Source organism: Zootermopsis nevadensis, unplaced genomic scaffold, assembly GCF_977971745.1.
Source record: "Zootermopsis nevadensis isolate Lab colony 2312 unplaced genomic scaffold, Znev_1.0 Znev_ptg000028l, whole genome shotgun sequence".
Lineage (NCBI taxonomy): Eukaryota > Metazoa > Arthropoda > Insecta > Blattodea > Termopsidae > Zootermopsis > Zootermopsis nevadensis.
This window is the reverse complement of record NW_028259160.1, coordinates 1,004,217-1,025,183: the sequence shown is the minus strand read 5'-3', so window position 1 is coordinate 1,025,183 and position 20,967 is coordinate 1,004,217. Positions and strand designations below refer to the sequence as shown.

At 40.3% G+C, this 20,967-nt stretch overlaps 1 protein-coding gene across 1 annotated transcript in view; it reads left to right on the top strand.

The window, feature by feature from the left end:
- Window positions 1-20,967, top strand: part of LOC110839057 (M-phase inducer phosphatase) — an 84,499-nt gene that overhangs the window by 5,701 nt on the left and 57,831 nt on the right. The window contains exon 3 of the mRNA XM_087357285.1: window positions 19,738-19,774. Within this exon, the coding sequence (XP_087213411.1) occupies window positions 19,738-19,774 (37 nt within the window). The remainder of the gene's footprint in view (window positions 1-19,737; window positions 19,775-20,967) is intronic.

The window sequence follows — 20,967 nt, the reverse complement described above, 5'->3', positions numbered from 1 at the left end:
TGAGGTCGTATTAGGATAATTCGTAGTTTTCGCTGGTCTTGTAGTTCGAGTTTAACACACGGCGGAAAACAGACTCTAGTTTTTACCAGAAACGTTCAGGTTGTAAAAAAACTTGAAGTAAGGCTGACCTTGAAATGTGTAGAAAAAACTGATAATTTTCATCGAACAGACCTGATCCACGAAGCACTTGATATGGAATACGCGTATCTAAGAGTTCCCAAGTCGAATTAAATTGTAGCGTGTGTCGATTCCTTTTCAGATATTCACATAATTACAAGAATTCTTGTGGCGGATTAAGGCTATTAATACAACTACTGAATAATTCGGGTGTAGTGTCGAATGTCGCGATGCGTGGTTAGCATTCCTGGTTTGTTATCGTGCGATTCCATTTTCGAGTGAGTTTACATACCAACTGTTCTGACATTTTCTTGGTTTTTCCTCCATTCATCCAAATATTGTTGAATATTGTTCTAAAACAGGTTACAGAAGTATTATAATCGAATTAAATGATGATAAAACGTCATACGTCCCTTTAATTTTCTGGGAATGGCGAGATACGCCACTGATGATGCTGGCGCTATTGGCGTGATCTGGTTGTACTCCTCGGCCGGAAGTTGAAAAGCACCTCATTCACCCTTCTTAAGACCTTCTTCTCCTGCTTACCTTAAGGATCTTTCTTCGACATAAATAATAAGAAAGGTTTTGCAACACGTGCCACCGTGTCTGTTCATGTCGGTTAGAATTCTCGGGTCTAGCACATGCTACGGCGGTGGGATGGGTAAATCTAATAAATATCTCAGAAAGGGTTTTTTTGGGGGGGGAGGGGGTCCGTTTCTTTGATTATCATTAGAGACCTTACACAGACCGTTAATTTTCTAATTTAAACAATACTAAAGCGTTTATACCGCGGATTGAAAACTAAAAAATCATAACATCATTTTGTATATTGTGAGGTTAGGTGCATTTTTTATGATCTTTAAAATAATGAAATTTACAACGGAAGTAAAGGTTCCAGCCTGTGTGTATTCTGCAGTGTAAATAAGGTCGTTTCGTAATCAGCATTGATTCCTGTGGCCGCTCGAAGGAGTCCATGGTTTGAAGCCCGCTTTTGAATTGTTTGTCCGCACTTGTCTGTGTTATACTGTGAAGGTAAAGACTTTGCGATGGACTGATTCTCCATTTAAAGTTTTAAGGCTTGTATAAATAAGATTTTGGGATACTGTACGGTCAGAGGAAGCCAGAGAAACAGTCGGGCTGTGTCGCTGTCTGTTGATGATGATGACGACGAAAACAAGTCACTGATTTTCTTAGTGTTTTCCACCAAACAGCTGATAACAGGCAAACACTGAAAATGGCTGTAGTTGCTTTCCCGTGTAGCGAAAGTGCCCTCAGGTGAAAATTTTTGAAATCTACGTGTGTCGTTTGCAGCGATGGCACACCGAGCTGAAGTACCAAGCCTCTATCTCTGTCCGCTTCTCGCGCTGAAAGTCATATATTTGTCGTGTAGGCACGAATACCAGTGTTCATAATGGAATGACAATTAGTTCTGCCCTAAAACATTAAAAAGAGAAGCATTGAGATGTCTGAAATAAAGTGTTTAAAATTTAAACAATTCAAAATCAAACCGTAATTACGTGAGATATGAAACTGAACGTAACTATAATGATACTAATCAATAAACTTTCTTTTGTATACTTTCTAATTTATTACAACCGGTTACTGTCAGACTTTTTAATACAGCCGAGGCATTGATGTAATTAAAGCATTATATAAAATAATAAGATTGTTTTAGACGTGAAATTAAATGTAATATGACGAATAAGCCCTAATGTCCTTAGTGTCTGAGAGTATACAAAATCAGTACGACAGTGAAAATACAATTTACGAACACAGCGATATTTATAGTCAGTACGCAGATATGAAATATTGCTGACGTGGTAATTAAAGTGGATGTCTTGTGAAACATGGTTTTAGTTTTATGAATATTCAGTTCCATAGAGTTTTCACCACGCCAGCGTTTCTTGATCATTGTCAGGTTGTAGAACTTTAGTCTTCAGCAGACTTTATGTTCCGATAAATTTTCAGATTGTGGGCAAATAAGAGAAATATTTCATTATTAATTTTTTGCTCAGTCATCGTCGATAAAATCGTTGAATATGAAAGATGTCATATGGGAAATATGCTCGTATTTTGGAATACCACTATATTGGTGAGACAATGTGACAACAGTGTAATGAAACGTCATGTAGAAGCTTGGGTTAAGTGACGTTGAAGTCCAGTAGAAATATCTGAAGCATGCGTATTTTGTAACGTAGGATTTTATTACACGAACAAATACTTTTTTTCTGCAAATATACTGGTACAAATGAACTTTCAAAAATTGCGCCTTTCCTCCGTAACTTGGTCAGGCCCCGTGTGACGTGTTCATGTTCTGGCGAAAAATCTGCTCAACGTTTTGAAGTTGAAGAGAGAGAGAGAAAGAGGAAATTGGTGGGGGAGAAGTGAGAGACACTTCGATATCTGGGGGGGGGAGAAAGAGCATCTTATAGCTAGAAGGTCCCCAGGCAATGCCCGCTCGTCCTTCTGTTAAGGATAAAGTAAGAGTGAAGGCGTTAGTGTGATGATTGGCATAAAAGACGGAATTTTGAAATTTTGTATTAGAGAAAGCTGAGACTATTAATTTGGAAGTTTAATACATAATTTAGAAGTTCCTACTGAGGGGAGGGGGGTAAATTTTGACGGCGTTAAGGGGTGGTAAATTTTGATTAATTTAAATCGGGAGGGCTGCATGAGAAGCTTGCAGTGGCAACTTGGAACTTGGGAACCATCTCAGCATTTGCTTGACGACAGAGGAAAACCAAGGAAAACCTGTGTCGAGATGGCTTGAAGTTGAAGCTCGTCTGAGTAATATGTAAGAATTCAGTCCGTACCGCAAAGAGAACAATGTTTCTGCATCACAAAGATCGACTGATTTGCTTACATTGAGAATCGTGCAAAACCCATAAACGTAAAGATTTGTTAAAACGGCTGGTACATTTGTTAGGTGAGTTTCATTTTGAATCACTTGAATACATTCAGTGCAATGCGATGACCGTGCTGAAAGAACATTCGGAAAATAATTTTCTGCAATGTTTACAGGAAATGCAGACGTCTTCGGAATGTACGTATGAAGTCATAAGGCAAGTACGTTGAAGGTCACCACACTTTCTGAAGTCTGTTCTTGTACAGTATGTTCCAAAAATATGTATACTCGTTATAATATGGGATATTATCTCTGTGTGTACATCTTTATGTGACAACATGTACAAAACAAGGTCTGTTATGTAATTGTCGGACGTTGCAGATCCAACACGAACATCTCGGTTCACCACCCGTGGACCCCGTTTTTTTTTATATTCTTCGGTGGAGATAAATTACTCCGGCTTCCGAGCAGACGCTCACAGCATCCCCAACTAAGCTAGGATTTGATGACTGGAGGATGAGTTAGTACAGCTCTGAAAAATGAAGCAGCAACTTCCTTTGTGCAGTCAATTTTCGATATGACCAATTAAGATATTTACGAGACTGTATGTAAACTGTGACATGAGTTCAACGTTCACAATACAGAATTAAAAGATTATTCTTGATCCAGTATTAATTCTGCATTTCAAGTTAGATTACTAAATCCATGTAGCAGAACCTTTCTTGAGAATCCGGTGGTTACCAGTGGAAAAATCTCCCGCCTTTTATCATTATTTATTTAATTATCCCGATAAGTATATCTTTATTTCATATGGTTTTGAATATGGTCATCTTTTTTAAAAATTTGAAGTTGTGTGTGTGTGTCTACGCTCCTGGCTCGAGGACAGTTATACCGAATTGAACCATACCTGGCATGATTATTCCTTCAGACATGAAAGAGAGCACAGAAACTCAAAACTCTGGCAACGAGTCCCCGTGGCTCGAAAACTAATCACAAGGGTTCGGATGTTCATGACCTAAAAAACCGAGAAATATGCATGCAAATATGCACCAAAAATAGACAAAATATGACCTAATTTGTTATGAAAAAATATTCGCTAAAATTTTGAAAAAGACTTTCGTATTTCAATCATGTTCTTTATTTGCATATGCATGTACAACTTTTACATTACTTGACTTCCTAGCAATTTTAATCAAAAACCTTAGTCGCTTTAAGTTGTAAATGCCTCGTTTTGGATCAGCATCAGACGTTGAGAATACGTGCTCCTATAAAAATAAGATAAATTTTAAGAAAGAGCCTTTCATGCATTTCAAATTCATTAATTACAAATAAATAAACAAATTTTAAAATATTAAGTACCTTTCTTCATTATCCTTTCTTGGCAGCATTACGATAAATAACGATTTGCATTTTCAAGGTATCAAATGAAAATCTTCTTAGATTGTCGCACAGTTTGGTCTTGTAACTTGAGACATCACAAACGTTTCATGGCGTTATCGAAAATTACACCGATAGAGGAGTGGTTTACTGTATCAAGAAGGAATAAGTCACCAGGGCGGTTAGCAAAGAGCGTGCCAATAACGACATAACAGACAGGTACACAGTTTTTTAGTGTTGATTCGTCTGGAATTAATTGAGTCGTTTATCTCTCCAAGAAAAATTTGAACTGCTCATTGTTCACTTTGTTCAGTTGGCAGACGCCATCATTTCACACAGGTCCTTTGAAGATTCCGATGTCTTGTTTGATGGAGAAGGTGTTACAGTGTTATCGAACAGAAGTCATTGCTCGCTTTGATGACTCGTTTTGTCGGCTCAAATTATGTTTTATGTTTTGCCGTATCACAATGTTGTTGCACACTAAATCCCTTACCAGCTCTAACCTTAACTTCACAAAGTTTACAGAGCAGAATTGTTCCATCAGAACTAAAACATTCCTCGCCGAAATCTTTAACGAAACCTCTTAACTTCGCACTTTCAAAACACTTCACTTTTGGCATCTCAACTAACTGAAGGATTTCAAGTAAGAATTTTATACCCAAAATATAATCAAAATATGAATTTTATCCTCAAAATATATCCAAAATATGAATTTTATCCTCAAAATATAACCGAAATATGCATTTAACTACAAATATGACCAAAAACATAAAAATGACCTAAATATGCATTTATATGCAAAATAAAAACAGCATAATTGTGATTAGGATAACCCAGTTAGTGTTTAATTTCAGTTTAGAATGAAAATAGAAGCCCCAATAAAAATATGACATATCATGAACATCCGAACCCTACTAATCACGATAGAATAAAGCCGCTAAGACCAGAACTATTTATTTATTTAACGAGACACGTGGAATGATCAGGCATATTTTAAGCTTGCGGGCGATGGAGACTGGTAATAATTTGTCGAATTTCCGTGCAGTAAGATTGCTTGTCTGAAATAAAACAAAGTTTTTTGTGTCGTGTTGTTCCAAAGAGTGTTAACGTTGCCATTTTTATAAGTTGTATGATGATAATGATTATGATTTGCCGAACGTCGTGACCGTGTACTTTTTGTGCGGTCCCAGGTTCAGATTTTGTTTCGAAGACTGGGTTTTTCGTGATTGTCTTCAAATATTCCAGGCAAATGCTGGTATACCACTTTTTATTTCCACATCTTTTCCTGTCATTCAGCGCGACCTAATCTGAGCTTTTGATATCGTCGTTAAATAAACAGTGAGTGGATAATAATTTATTTGCGTTAGGAGCGTTAGGAAAGTTGTACTGAGTGGCCTGTTCCGTAGTTTGACTGTTTGTAAGGACTGAAGAAATCGCGAAGATATTTCTGTGGTAACGTTCGCTCTCAGAAGCAACGCATTTGAGGCTTTCACGCCTGTGAGTCTGAAGATGGCTGTCTTCTGGGTTGTTGCACCATGTGGTCTGGTAGAAGTTTACTGACGTTTCAGAGGTCTACCAGACTACACGGCTCAACAACCCAGAAGACAGCCATCTTCAATCCATAGAGTTTACGTCTAGGCTTGGTTGACTGATGGATGACCTGTTTTCCGTTGTCTGTGATTTTTGCCGTCCTGAATTGTATTCTGTGGTCTTTGTCTCACGAGTTTTGTGTTATTTTAGGACTTGAATATTACTTGCAGCTTTGTGTTGTGTTTGTGGTCTGTGATTCTGGTGTTAAGTTGTCTTCCTGTCTCTCCTATATGTCTTCATGCATTCCCATGTTGGAATGCTGTACGATATTACCACGTCGCATTTCGTGGTCTCGTGGTTGGTAGGGTTCTGTTTCAGCCTTTGGCTGAGAACTTGATGAATTTTGGTGGGTGTCCGTTTTCTGTCAATGCCACGCTCAAGGCTGTCCATTTTTCATGGTGCTTTTGTTTTGTGCATATAGCTGTTCTTCTGTTCTGAAGCCATTTAACTTTCTAAAGCCGAATGGTAACTTAATGTACCACCAGTTTTAACATTCAGTAAATCTTTGTTCTTCCCTTCGATCTCGTATTATTCACAGAACAAACAGCAGTTGTTTCCTTAAACACTATTAACCAGTTGATCTTTGTAATCGTGAAGTTTTGTTTTCTTTGCGGTACGACCTGCATAATTGGGTTCGAAGGGTTAAATATGATGGCGGCAGTAGAAATGTCGGTCACTTTCTGTCAGACTACGCTGAAAAATATCCCAGAAGACTTAAGAAGTTCCTTAATTTGTATCGAAAAATAACATAATGGTAAACTGTTTTGAAAGGAACGAATAAAAACATAGGACGAAATATTTCTGGTCTTTTGTACCTGGACTTCGGACCCCGGTCGCGGATGATACATTTCAAATTGGGACTAATTCGAATAACAGATTTGCAATGAAGGAATGAACACGTCGCCAATCTTTGAACTCGGACTTTGGGCCCGTTCTTTTGCAGATGACTCATCTCAGATTGGGGCCAATTCCAACCTCACACGGCTGGTCGTTCGAGAAGATCTCATTGTTTTCAGTTTCCGTGAAATTTAATCTGACAGTCATATTTAGGCATGTAGTTTTTCAGTAATGGTTATCGTGAGTTAACATTAGAAATTAAGATTGCTGTCTCCATAATGGAGGCAGAAAGGACCTCTGAAACGTTGGTTAACATCGACCAGACTACACGGCGCAACAACCCAGAAGACAGAAATCTTCAGACTCACCGCCGTGAAAACCTCAAATTCTACATTAGAAATTAAGCAATATTTTCAACGTGGCATAAAAAGGGCCGAATTGTGTTCGTTCAATCTCGTGTTTCTGTCTTTGTATGACTGGATACAGCCCATTTCCATGCTGATATCGAGTAGCCTGCATGTTGTAGAGTCAGCAGGAGATGTCAGCGGTTTTGTTCTTGGCGATACTCAGGTGTACGGATTCCTATTTGTTAACTGTTTAGCCTGGCAAGTAACTTTTACCTTCGATGATGGGTAAGAGAAATTTCAGGAATCACATTTTACTGCAGAACAATATTTTCACGGCTACAGAAGCAAATTTTAACAAATTACAGATGCGTGTGGATTGGATTTATCTTGCCTCAGGGTGTAGTGAATAAGGTAAATGAATGCAGTGACTTTCTCGACCACCCGTGTAACTATCAGCTTCTCAAGGAGAGCCGTTCCTCGGATTACTTTCGATGAATAGTTTAAATGTAGAATAGTTGTAGTTTTCGACTACTCTCCGGGATATTCGATTGTAGGTTTCGAATACTGTTTGGGGAAAGATGATTTTCTGCGTCTTTCTGTATCGTTCTGGGCAGTTATTACGATGACGGAACTGCTATAGAAGAAGTCAAACAGCTTATCTTCGTGAAAAGGTCGTATTTGTAGCAGAGGAGGTGAAGCCATGTTAAATGGATTCCCGCTCAGCAAGACATAAAGACGGCCGCCTATATATATATATATATATATATATATATATATATATATATATATATATATATATATATATATATAGATGGCTGTGATACGTTACAGATCAGACAGGACACCTCGGAGAATGCTTTCTTCTTATCTGAGCTTGGATCTTTTTCTGCCTTTGAGGTTTTCCGGAGCTAAAGATCCTATGTTTATTGTTTCTACCACTCGCGTTGATGCTCCGCTCGTACGATTTTTGTTTTACCAGCCTAAGTGAACAATACACATTGTGCAGATGTTAAAGATGAAGATTTCTGTCTTCTGGTCTGGTAGATGTTAACCAACGTTTCAGAGGTCAAACTGCCTCCATCATCAGGGCGATGAGTATGAAGATTTCTCTCTTCTGGGTTGTTGCGCTGTGTAGTCTGGTCGATGTTAACCAACGTTTCAGAGGTCATACTGCCTCCGTCATCAGGGCGATGAGTATGAAGATTTCCGTCTTCTGGGTTGTTGCGCTGTGTAGTCTGGTAGATGTTAACCAACGTTTCAGAGGTCATACTGCCTCCATCATCAGGGCGATGAGTATGAAGATTTCCGTCTTCTGGGTTGTTGCGCTGTGTAGTCTGGTCGATGTTAACCAAAGTTTCAGAGGTCATACTGCCTCCATCTTCAGGGCGATGAGTATGAAGATTTCTGTCTTCTGGGTTGTTGCGCTGTGTAGTCTGGTAGATGTTAACCAACGTTTCAGAGGTCATACTGCCTCCATCATCAGGGCGATGAGTATGAAGATTTCCGTCTTCTGGGTTGTTGCGCTGTGTAGTCTGGTCGATGTTAACCAACGTTTCAGAGGTCATACTGCCTCCATCTTCAGGGCGATGAGTATGAAGATTTCCGTCTTCTGGGTTGTTGCGCTGTGTAGTCTGGTAGATGTTAACCAACGTTTCAGAGGTCATACTGCCTCCATCATCAGGGCGATGAGTATGAAGATTTCTCTCTTCTGGGTTGTTGCGCTGTGTAGTCTGGTAGATGTTAACCAACGTTTCAGAGGTCATACTGCCTCCATCTTCAGGGCGATGAGTATGAAGATTTCTGTCTTCTGGGTTGTTGCGCTGTGTAGTCTGGTAGATGTTAACCAACGTTTCAGAGGTCATACTGCCTCCATCTTCAGGGCGATGAGTATGAAGATTTCTGTCTTCTGGGTTGTTGCGCTGTGTAGTCTGGTCGATGTTAACCAACGTTTCAGAGGTCATACTGCCTCCGTCATCAGGGCGATGAGTATGAAGATTTCCGTCTTCTGGGTTGTTGCGCTGTGTAGTCTGGTAGATGTTAACCAACGTTTCAGAGGTCATACTGCCTCCATCATCAGGGCGATGAGTATGAAGATTTCCGTCTTCTGGGTTGTTGCGCTGTGTAGTCTGGTAGATGTTAACCAACGTTTCAGAGGTCATACTGCCTCCATCATCAGGGCGATGAGTATGAAGATTTCCGTCTTCTGGGTTGTTGCGCTGTGTAGTCTGGTCGATGTTAACCAACGTTTCAGAGGTCATACTGCCTCCATCTTCAGGGCGATGAGTATGAAGATTTCTGTCTTCTGGGTTCTTGCGCTGTGTAGTCTGGTCGATGTTAACCAACGTTTCAGAGGTCATACTGCCTCCATCATCAGGGCGATGAGTATGAAGATTTCTGTCTTCTGGGTTCTTGCGCTGTGTAGTCTGGTCGATGTTAACCAACGTTTCAGAGGTCATACTGCCTCCATCATCAGGGCGATGAGTATGAAGATTTCTGTCTTCTGGGTTGTTGCGCTGTGTAGTCTGGTCGATGTTAACCAACATTTCAGAGGTCATACTGCCTCCATCATCAGGGCGATGAGTATGAAGATTTCTGTCTTCTGGGTTGTTGCGCTGTGTAGTCTGGTCGATGTTAACCAACGTTTCAGAGGTCATACTGCCTCCGTCATCAGGGCGATTAGTATGAAGATTTCTGTCTTCTGGGTTGTTGCGCTGTGTAGTCTGGTGGATGTTAACCAACATTTCAGAGGTCATACTGCCTCCATCATCAGGGCGATGAGTATGAAGATTTCTGTCTTCTGGGTTGTTGCGCTGTGTAGTCTGGTCGATGTTAACCAACATTTCAGAGGTCATACTGCCTCCGTCATCAGGGCGATTAGTATGAAGATTTCTGTCTTCTGGGTTGTTGCGCTGTGTAGTCTGGTGGATGTTTGCCAACGTTTCAGAGGTCATACTGCCTCCGTCATCAGGGCGATGAGTATGAAGATTTCTGTCTTCTGGGTTTTTGCGCCGTGTAGTCTGGTAGACGTTTCAGAGGTCGTGCTGCCTCCATCATCAGGGCCTGATGACCTCTAAAACGTCGGTGGACATCTACCAGACTACACGGCGCAAAACCCAGAAGACAGTAATCTTCAGACTCACCGCCGTGGAAACCTCAAATCCTAAATATGTACATTGATGAACATTAATTGTAAAGTTACTTCTGCATGGAGTTAACATTGTAATTTCTTTCCTGTTCTTTATTAAATGTTCAGCACTACGCAGAGATGTTTGCAATAGCAGTTGGAGGTACTGATGTCTTTACTTAGGGTAAATAGCTGTAGCTGTATTTGTTTTATGGTGCGTTTTTGTGAAGGGAAATTATGACAGTTCGATTTTGAGTTTCAAGTTAAGGTAGTCCGGACCAACATGGAATATACCCCATTATTTTTATCAGTCGTGTTGTGTGATGTGGAGAGTCATACGAACTCATGAACAAAGAGCGTGGTTTTTCAAAACAGAAGGGACAAAGCAATGTTTGCTAAGTTGGTCATATTTCTTGTTGTACTTCAAGCATTTGCCGGCGTATTTTATAGCTTGTAGAAGGCTAAACTGTAAGGTCCCTTTGTCCACTTAGAAAGCTTGGAGCAAGGATTCTCAACCTTTTCTAGATTGGGGCAAAGTCCACCTTTCTTACCTACCAGGGGGTCGTAGGATTAGTCAGTAATTAAGGACTGTTATTTAAGCGTCATCAGTAGTCATTGCCAAATACTGACGACGTTAACAAAGGTTAACTCCGCGCAATATAAACTTGTAGTCCTGTTCTGTTGATAATTACCTGTTGTGACCTCTTGTAGCCTCAATGGCAACCAAAGGTCAGATTACTTATATCAGTATTGTCTGCTGGCTGGTTCCGTGTCTGGCGGGAAGCTGGATGGCGTCCCTTCTGTCATTTCGCCCCTTCGACATATTTATTATGGCACTACAAACACAATGATCGGTACAGCGTGTAGGGTCAGACATTTTCTCTCCTCCACCGCTGTGTCCTAACTAACGTTGTGGCCCACCCAGCTTTGTACCTTGGGGTAGAGAGACCTGACTGCAAGGCTGGTCACTCACTTCAATCTAGCCCGGTGTGCCACTACCAAAAGTTTTGTGTGTCGCGATTTTTTTAGAACAATTTTTTTGTAATTATTCGCACTTTTCGTTAGAATAAGTCAATATTTTTTCTTTCATAATTAAAATTCATAATACACACTTAGTCTGGTTCATCGTCGATACCTTTATTCAGCCTATGTTACGTTTTATTTTCATAAGCCTTCACACTTATAGGACAATGTTTTATATGTAGATACATATTTATAATGAAATAGTTTAGGACCACCTTTCGCGAGACGAAATTGTGTGGTGTGCTGTCATGTGTCTGATGAAATAGGGTGCGGGCACTGATCTGGTCCGAATGTTAAGAATGTTTGGAGATGTATCTCCATTCTGCATAGATATTTTTATTAGGTGCTTAAGCACTTTGCTTTTACTACGAACGTAATATGGTGTGTACGCCTACATTTTAACCTACTTCTCATAAGGAAAGACTGGTTTATGGTTTTTTAAATATTCGACGCTTTAACATTGGAGTTGACAATAGAGACCAACCCACGTTGCACTTTTTGAAACGTAGTATCATTAATACTAAAGGGGGCCATGTGGGGGCGGGGTTGCGGTCACTTTTGTGGCGAGATTGAGACCAGTGCCATTCAATTCTGAATTTTGAAATTGTGTTCGTTAACAGATCCTCGGAAAAGTGACACGTGACTTTGTTAATTGTGAAACAATATGACGCCGTGTTAAGTTTGTTTTGCATTGTTTGGTTGCGATAATTAGTGAATCGTTAGAGCTTGGCGATAGATCGCAACATTATAAATGAAATAAAGACATTTTAATAAACTAAACCATTACATATGTCAGCATTGGCAATTAGTGAATTAGCATATCTAGTGTAGTGTTCAAAATGACCACCGTTAGCTTCGTGGCGCTGATGACAGCGGTGAGCAACTATCTGACAAATGGTCACCAAAGTTGTTGCTTTGTACTCATCTTTTTGGGGCATACTGTACAGAAAGCTTTTATTCTGTTGATGAATTTGTACAGTTCATATGTCCCGTAATTCTTTTAGGGGTTATTTAAAATAAAATAATCTGCTATGTAGCAGTGGATTTAGTGTAACGTTCTATTATTTATTTCAAACCTTTTATAATTTGTAAAAATTAATATTTTGAATTGTTCTTATCTGCATGGTTTTGACTTATTCCACATCGTGTAGTCAGTTTTTGGTTTATGGAATGCATGTATGTACACACAACTTTTGATGTTACGTAATTAACGTTGAGAGATTCTGCGCTGTGGTAGTGGAAACTGCATCACGAAATTACTTAATTATAAGTTTCTTGTTCGTGCAGACTTCTCCATAAGGAACCTCTCGCTTTTTACTAGCGACTTCTGAATACCACGATGACACGTCTGAATGTCGTTGCAACATTGTCTTAACGTATGCCACGACAGATTTTCTGCATACTATTCTAATCATTTGATGATCTCTACGTAACAGTGCACCTGACAAGGCAAAAGTAAAGAAGTGTTGTAGCTGTGGGAGGTTTCTGTCTCATGTAGTTTCACAAGGTCTAGTAGCTGGTCACAGCTATGGAAGAATGTTCCATAAATAATAGATAAGTCTTGATTGGTTGGTTGGTGATTACTTATTAAACTCGCCATTAGTCTGTAAGTAATGCAGAAGCATAAATACATCGACATAGAATATTCGTGGACCCTACCTACTTATCTTCTTACTAACGAAAACGAGCGAATTGCGGTCTAATGTATACACTTTACAAAATTTTAACCGAAATACATAAAAACACGTTTTAAACATTTTCTTCTGTACTGCTTTAGTTTCGCATCGGAAACTGTTAACAGAATATCAGATTCAGAGGGCCTTGACCTTGCATTATTTTTATATTTATTTAGTGTTCTGTCTGACGACAGGTCCATATGAACAGGATCCTTCCATCCTTTTCTCGGACTGGGACCTGTTCATATACGTTCTTGGCAGATGATCCAGAAGTGGTTTGCCATTGCCTTCTTCTGTGTGTGAATGGAGTAATTGTTGGGTTGCCACGGAGGAAAACTCCGTGTTGGCTAGACCACGGTCTTGCCCAACACAAGTTATAAATTCGGGTACCGCCGGGAATCGAACCCGAGACCCCAGGATTACAAGGCCAGGCCAGCGTTCTAACCGCTAGACCACCGTTGCATTACAAACTAATAAATGCAATTTTTGCCTGCGATATACGTTGAGATGTATGTGTCGGTTTAGTTGATCAGTTTTTTTAAAAATCACTATTTCCATCTATCATAACTTCATACGTATTCAAGTATTATAAAGTTGCGTAAGGAGCAATATAACCATACTATGGGTTCCATGAACTGCCCTAATGTGATCTGTAGGTTGGGTTCTGTTGTTGGAATTTTAGATAAAAATGTTTTAAGTGCTACTTAAGATTTTCCAGTAATTCTTGACGGATAATTCTCTAGTGCTTCGTAAATATCAAACTTCTTGAAGTGACTGTCGTCTGGGTACTTGCGCCGTGTAGTCTGGTAGAAGTTTACCGTCGTTTTAGAGGTGCTTGCTGTCTCTACCATCAGAGTTATGATCCTGATGATGAAGGCAGCAAGCACCTCTGAAATCTCGCAAACTCTTTGGTCGTCAGAGGGAACACTGGGGCACGTGCTCAGTGATGTCGGTCGTTATGGAGCGTTCGCCAGATCGATAAGAGCTGCCGTTCATTGTGCGATGAATGATATTAATTTGACCCACATGGGGGTATTTGCATGAGGGGGAGATGTGTACCCAGGTGGCATGGGACGTAACATATGGTCGGCAGTCGTGTTACGACGTGGGATGCATGAAACGTCAACAACCCTAGCCATTTCAAACTGTTCGTGCTTTTACCCCCATCCACCGGTCTCGCTGCTTGTAATAACAATTTATATATATATAAAAAAAATTGTTTTGGCCCCTGCATCGATCTGTTTTCTAGTGTTTCCACAGATAAATTTCTTGTCGTTTGGATGTTAGAGTACTGAGGACAATTGATTTGGTTCTGTGTCTCAGTTACGATTCAAGACGATTTGGTCAGGGAAAGTCATACTTGAGCAGCTAGTAGTAGCTCAGCTAGTCATAAAATCCCCCCCTCCCATTTAATGAAACTCGAAGGTTTGTTTCAGTGTTGACATGAATCCGTCGTTGAATCTAGCTCGCAGCTTCACGTCATTTCTTTAAAATCTATTGTACTCCTAATATCATTTTTATATACGTCTGCATCTCATAGCTGATCTCGTCTATTTAGGTTTCTCTCTAATGTTTTGAATGCACTTCTTATCTCCTATGTATGCTGTCCACCTCATATTCCATGATTTGATTACTTTTAATTATATTAGTTAAAAATCACAATTTATGAAGTTCAATTTATGTTATTTTTTCCATCAGTTGTATTTCCTCTGTTTGTAGATCCAAATATTCCCTCTCATTACTTTATTTATATACATATTTATTGTTTAGGTTATTCCTTTCTTGTAGTAAGAAACATAGTTTCTTGCCAAAGCAACGTAAATTATAACTTTGTTTTCAGTTATTTCATTTTTCTGACATGAGACGCGAAGCCCCAGTATTCTGTACTGAACGATATCTGACACATTTACGACACACATGCCCAGCTTTCTTCAGTGATGGCGAAAATGTCATGCTTGACAAAAGTCTACCCTTGTAAATTAATTAGTAATAACCCCCTTAACATTATCATGCAGTCTGTTAACACAGGACGGGGCGTTCTTTCCGAAGGAATGTACCCGAAGCAACGGAAAAGCCAGCGGAACAAATTATAGCACGTGCTCGTTCGCGTAACAGCAGGCGTCTGTTTCATGTAAACTGTTTTAGAGGGGCTCACCGTGGCGTTGTCCTGGGGTTACCAGTAACTCCCTGTTGGAATCATCAGTCGGTACTTCAGACTGTATGAACTGTTGTTGTCACTGGAGTTAGGCTAGTCTTTGGAGGCGTTCTGAATTCTTGTTCATGCAAGAAGGGTAATATTAATCTGCTCTTCTTGGTTTTGGTTTGCTTTGAAGATCCCTTGTACCTTGGCGTCGTACAAGTTCAACATTTCAACATCAACTCTGTGTCATTACTCCATTATATTTCATGAGGTAACACACTTCGTGCTGATATAATACTGGCATGCTTAAATAAAAGTTTCTTGCATTTCAAACACCGCCTTACAAAAACCTTCCAGAGTGTGCTTTGGTCTGTGTTATTCACAGTCAGAACTTCGGATGTTTGGTAAGTTAATATAGGGTAAAGTTGTCTGTGTGTTTAATGAAGTGCTATACCATGCAAATCTGAAAATTATTAATTCGACATCACGCGGTGGTGACCAAATATCGCGGCCTAATGGTTAGTACTCCTGCTTCGTATTCGGAAAGTCGAAGGTTCAATTCTTGGCCCATTTGCCGGCTATTCTGACTGAAAATTTTTGTGGGTTTCCTCTGTATCTTTAGTTAAATTCCGGGATAGTACCTTAAATTAGGTTACAACCGCTTCCTTTCAAATCCTTTCCAATTGATTATTCACCATCATCCTCTCCTACTGAAAGCGTAGTTAAATAAACTATTTTTAAATTCATGGAGGTGAGTGGTAAGCCTCACCCTCCGGCCGCTTTACCACCGTTACTCGTTGAAAAGGGGGCTAGTCCCTGGTCTGGTTCGGACGCGTTGGTGGCATAAAGATAAATATTGCATCTTCCAGCCCGAATCCTAGTTATTATATGCAGTGCATATATATATTGTCAATGCCTGGAATGCAAATTCCCTTGTCGACGGATCCAGATTTCTCGTTAATAGGTTCCGGTCGTTGATTGAACTGAAAATTAAAGCCGACTTCTCGGGGCACTGAACATCCGTGGTTGAGTGGTTAGTATTTTTTCACTTCGGAAGTTCCAGGGTTCAAATCTCAGCCCGAAGACCAGCTATCCTGATTGTGGGTTTTGTGGTTTTCCATAAGCCCTCCAGTCAAATGCCGGTACAGTGCCTTAAATTAGGTCGCGACCGCTTCCTTTCGCACCCTTTCCAATTCATTATTTAATCTCATTCGACGATATGTACATGGTGTTCCAAAAATGTATACACATTATAGTACGGAATATTAAACCTTGTTATCGAACTCTGTGTTTTCGGAAGAAGTAGACAATGGTCATTTTCAATACCTACCCTAGATTTGGGAATTCACTACTTGTAAATTCTGACGTATGTAATGTTTTTTTTTAATGAAATGTCTTCATTTCATTCATTGGATGTGTATACATTTTTTTGGGAGACCTGCAGTCTGAACAACCGGAAAAGTTGTTAAATAAACAAACTTTGCGGGGGTTGTTAAGGTTTGTTTAGGGACGTATGTGGTCCTAGAACCCGAGTTTATATTCCCCTGCAGTTGGCCAAAGTGGTCCTGAATCTTCGCTGTAAATAAAAAGAGCCGAAACGCCGTGCGATGTATTTCCAGTGTTCTGACTTGAAACTTAGGGCCCTTTCACCCGTGGCTCACGTGAGCTGAAGCGACTGCTGGGGGATAGAAATCCCAGCATAATGCATTGCACCCTTTCAGACGAGAGCCGCTGAACCTGTGTGAGCGGCTACTGGCGGGGAGAGTTTCGCCATCTTTAACATGGAACCCTTTCACACGAGGCTCAGTGAGCTGCAGATCAAGCCAGTCTAGCCAACGCATTTATACGGGAGAGTCACATTGTGGGGGGGGGGGGGAACTGCATTAAGTTGTTTGTAATAGGTACTATTTATTAATCATTTATAATATTTATGCTCTAAAATATTAATATTACTTCAAGTCGCAACATGATTTGATGAACGCTGCTAATACACTGAAAATATGTTGCTGGAGGGACTGAGTGAAGTTGGTAACTCTAGCGGAGGGTCATGTAAGCCGAACTCTGAATTGCTTATCGCCTCTGCATGAGCTGCATACAGGCTCAGCGAGCCGCTCACGGGTGAAAGCAGTATTACAGTAAGCAGATCCGTGGGTGTGACCTTGAAACTGCAGTATTGACGGAACTATGACGATGCTTGTTCGCGTAGAGTAGTGAAAGGGGGCAAGGACCTGGCACGTACAGACCGTGACTGGAGTTGGAACCTGGAACTGTGCAGTCCTTGCTCGCCGGTCTACCGGCCGTCATCGTATGCCGTTTCCGCCGGATGTCGCAACGCCGTCTGCTGTGTGCAGTCAGTGGCACAGAAAGGCGACTCTGAATGAATGAACTACAGTCGAAACTTGCCAATCGCTGATACGTTTTCAGACGGGATTTTTTAAGATCTGGTATTAACGGATACACGTTTTATTACGTAGATGCGTGAATGTGAACAGCATTCTGGCCAGAAAAGCTAAGTAAGAGACGACTTGGAAAAACTAAGTGTAGTTGAGAGAATAATATTAAAATGGATCCTAAAGGGTAGGCTTTAATGAGCCTTCGGGTTTCAAAAACTGGGCTGTTTCTTCATTAACTGACCGGTAATCAGCTCTCAAAGAGGATTCTTGAGTGTGTTACACAAATTATGCAATTTTTAAAGCATCCTGTCATATACTAACCTTCAATGTGCACTTTAGAGAGGGGACTGGAAAGGTTTAGGCCTACCCTATTCTGAAGTAGGCTATATCCGTCTTTGTGATTTTGCGTCTTTGTTTGTCGTTAATATGTTGTAGCCACAAACCAGAGAAAGTCGCGGAGTTCGCTTTTGAGCTTGACGTAAAGTTGGTACATTGCACCAGCAACTCCAGTCGATCTATTACTTCGTTAAGAAGTGTCTCTTTTTATGATGTCCGAAGGTTGGAGATGGTTGTCTTCTTGGTTGTAACGTCTTCTAGTCTGGGCGATCGTTTTGATGATAGCAGATAGCAAGAACCTCTGAAACGTCGGTAAACTTTTACTGGTTTAGACGACAGTTACAACCCAGAAGGCATACTCGCGCTCATGATCTTATCCGAGGGCATTACAGTATTTATAAGAGGAGGCCAAGTCCGAAACCGCGTGTTAAATTGCAGCGAGGAGTTCCTGGCACCTCGTCCAACCTCCGGGCTCCCCAACCGCAACAGTTAAAGGCAGTTTTTGTTTTGAAGGGAAGTTTCATTCAGTGGAACTTGCAAACTTGGTTTTGTGTCGTTACTGGTTGAGCAGAAATTCCGTTTCCTAGAAATGAAGGGGCATGTTTGCCATGTGGAGCATGTGACATGTGGGAGTGTAGGCGTCATTGAACTCCCTCTGTCCCCCCAAAGAACAAACGGCAGCAGATGTGGATAAGAGATAACGCTCCTTCAGCAGAAGCAAACTTCACTGGGTCACATGCCCGCATGGAGAAGTATTTGAGACAAAACAGTTGTTGTATATTCTTGGCAGCTTTTGGAAACTTCTGTAGGCGTATGTGTTTCTGTTTTTAGGCTCTTACATGTTGGATTAAGGGCTGAAGTACAGCACTGACGAATCACCTATGAAAAGGGTCATGGGTTCGGAACTCGAAGCCGTTTTGAAATCCTTCCATTACCAGTAAAGATGTTTTTATTATACAGATCATGATAAAAACTAGGGACTTTTGACTTTATTCAAAAAGGGTCTCTGCACGCACAGTATTAATTACACAATAAGTGAATATTGTGCATTTTGTAGCCCCTCACGAATCAATAAATACTGTGCAAACGTCATTCTGTAGTAGTAACGTCTAGTGTTTAACAATTTCAATGCTGGTACCGTAACTCAGTTGGCCATTGGTCATGTAAAAATGTTAACTAAATCAGTCCGACAACACGCCATGTAGGTCGCTTGGGGGGGAGTGGAGGTATAGCTCCTACTCATTTTTGTCCTCGGCACTAGATAGGGGTGAGTGGTCAGCGTCACGCCCTGGCCTTGCTTTACCCCCGGGGAAAGAACCCCATTACCCACTGGGTAGGAGGCTGGGTGGGCCCCAGAGTCGATCTGGAGGAGAAATCCTCTCCCTCTGTCGGGGATAGAACCCCAGTCGTCTAGCCCGTAGTTAGTTACTATACTTTACTAGGTTACTATAACGAAACTGTAAACTATATTATCTGGACTGAATTAGGGGTCTGGATATTTCACTAACTGGGGATACACCCTGTTTTATCGACTCGTGGGCTGCTGAGTTGTAAAGGAGTGAGATTTATTGGAACTTTGAAACCTTATTAAAATACTGTGGGCAAGGGTTTATACGGTTTTGTATTTTCTTAAACGCTTCTCCTGCTAGTTTTATTGACTGTTCAGAATTGAATACTTAACTTTGACGTTATTTTTCGTCATACAGGTTATTAAACAAATTCTTCCTTAGGCCTCCCAAAGCGTATGTCAAGAAGACCTGGTCTATGTGATTTCAATCTCTGAGATGTATTTATAAGTATTTTCAGATGAAGGGGCGATTTCCTCTCCAATTAAATATATCCTGTAGTAACTGATGTGCTGGCAGAGTTTTATATCCTGTTGGTTTGAACGGGACATTGTCCTAGTAATAATTAAAATGTTGTTTGTTTCAGATTTTTCCGACACAGATTCGCCATCAACAGAAAATCGGTAAGTTGAGAAACTGTAGTTCTGTTGATGTGGGTCGACTCAAACCCTATTGCTTGTACAGGCTTTTACGGACTTTATAGCACCATTTTTAAAATTCTCATAGTACAGATACCGCAGTTAATTTACTTTGTGTGATTATAGTTTTATCATTTTGATCACAGTACGTCGATACAAGTAAGGAAAACTTTCATAGGGAAAATTATGCAATCAGAGATTTATTTTAAATTACGCTAAATGCTGATTCAGGTATACGAAGCTTCCTTGATTGAATGAAGTGATTGATTGAATAGTTGGTTTGTGGAAGGTAGAAGTCTCAACAGCATTGGATATTCGCCAAATAATAATTAAAGTCCAGACTTAAGAACTGCACATTTAACTAATCGACCTGAATTTTTAATAGGTAATGATTTTCGTCCACTCCAGACCTTACGTCGCCATGGCTCCTTATTTGGTCTCTCATTTGTTCAGACGTGACACATCTTTCCCGAATTTATTCCAGATACGTGTCCTCGTTTCACGAAAATTTACATTTCGAAATTTCCCTCATACGAACTTTTTACAGTGAAACACCCTCCACTTAGGACACAACGTGGCCTATTTATTAGTCAATGAAACCAGATGTGCATGTGTCAGTTCGCCTTATGTTTTGCTGTGATGTGCATCTTGCGAAATATTTTATTGTGATCTAACAACTTGTGCTTGTTTCATTTGTTTGTATGTTACGTTTTAGGCAACAAAGTTCTTGATTTCTAATAATTTTTTTTCGATCGGAGACGTAACCCTAAATTATAACATTGTACTTACGGGAAGCAGCGACTCGCTTTAGGAACTCTGCCCAAGAAATAAATGTTCGTGAGAACAGGGACTGTCTGTGTGTGTGTGTGAGGCTTTAATAAGAGTTACCGGTTGTTCTATGATTAATCCCAACACATGCACGCAAAATCGGGAGGAGCCATTTTTTGCTTCCAGATTAAGTTACTGCCCATAAACCATTTCTTAAAACGAACAAGTTTAATTGTGTTAGGATTATTTATGAAATATTTTATAATTTTAAGGAAGAATGGCAGAGTATGAAGTTGCATTTAAAACAAGCCACTCCACGAATATTGATGATGTATGTTTCTCCACGAAGGGTATTCTTGACCTTGGTGACTTTGTTTCACCCTCTGGACTCTAACCACGAGGAAAGACCA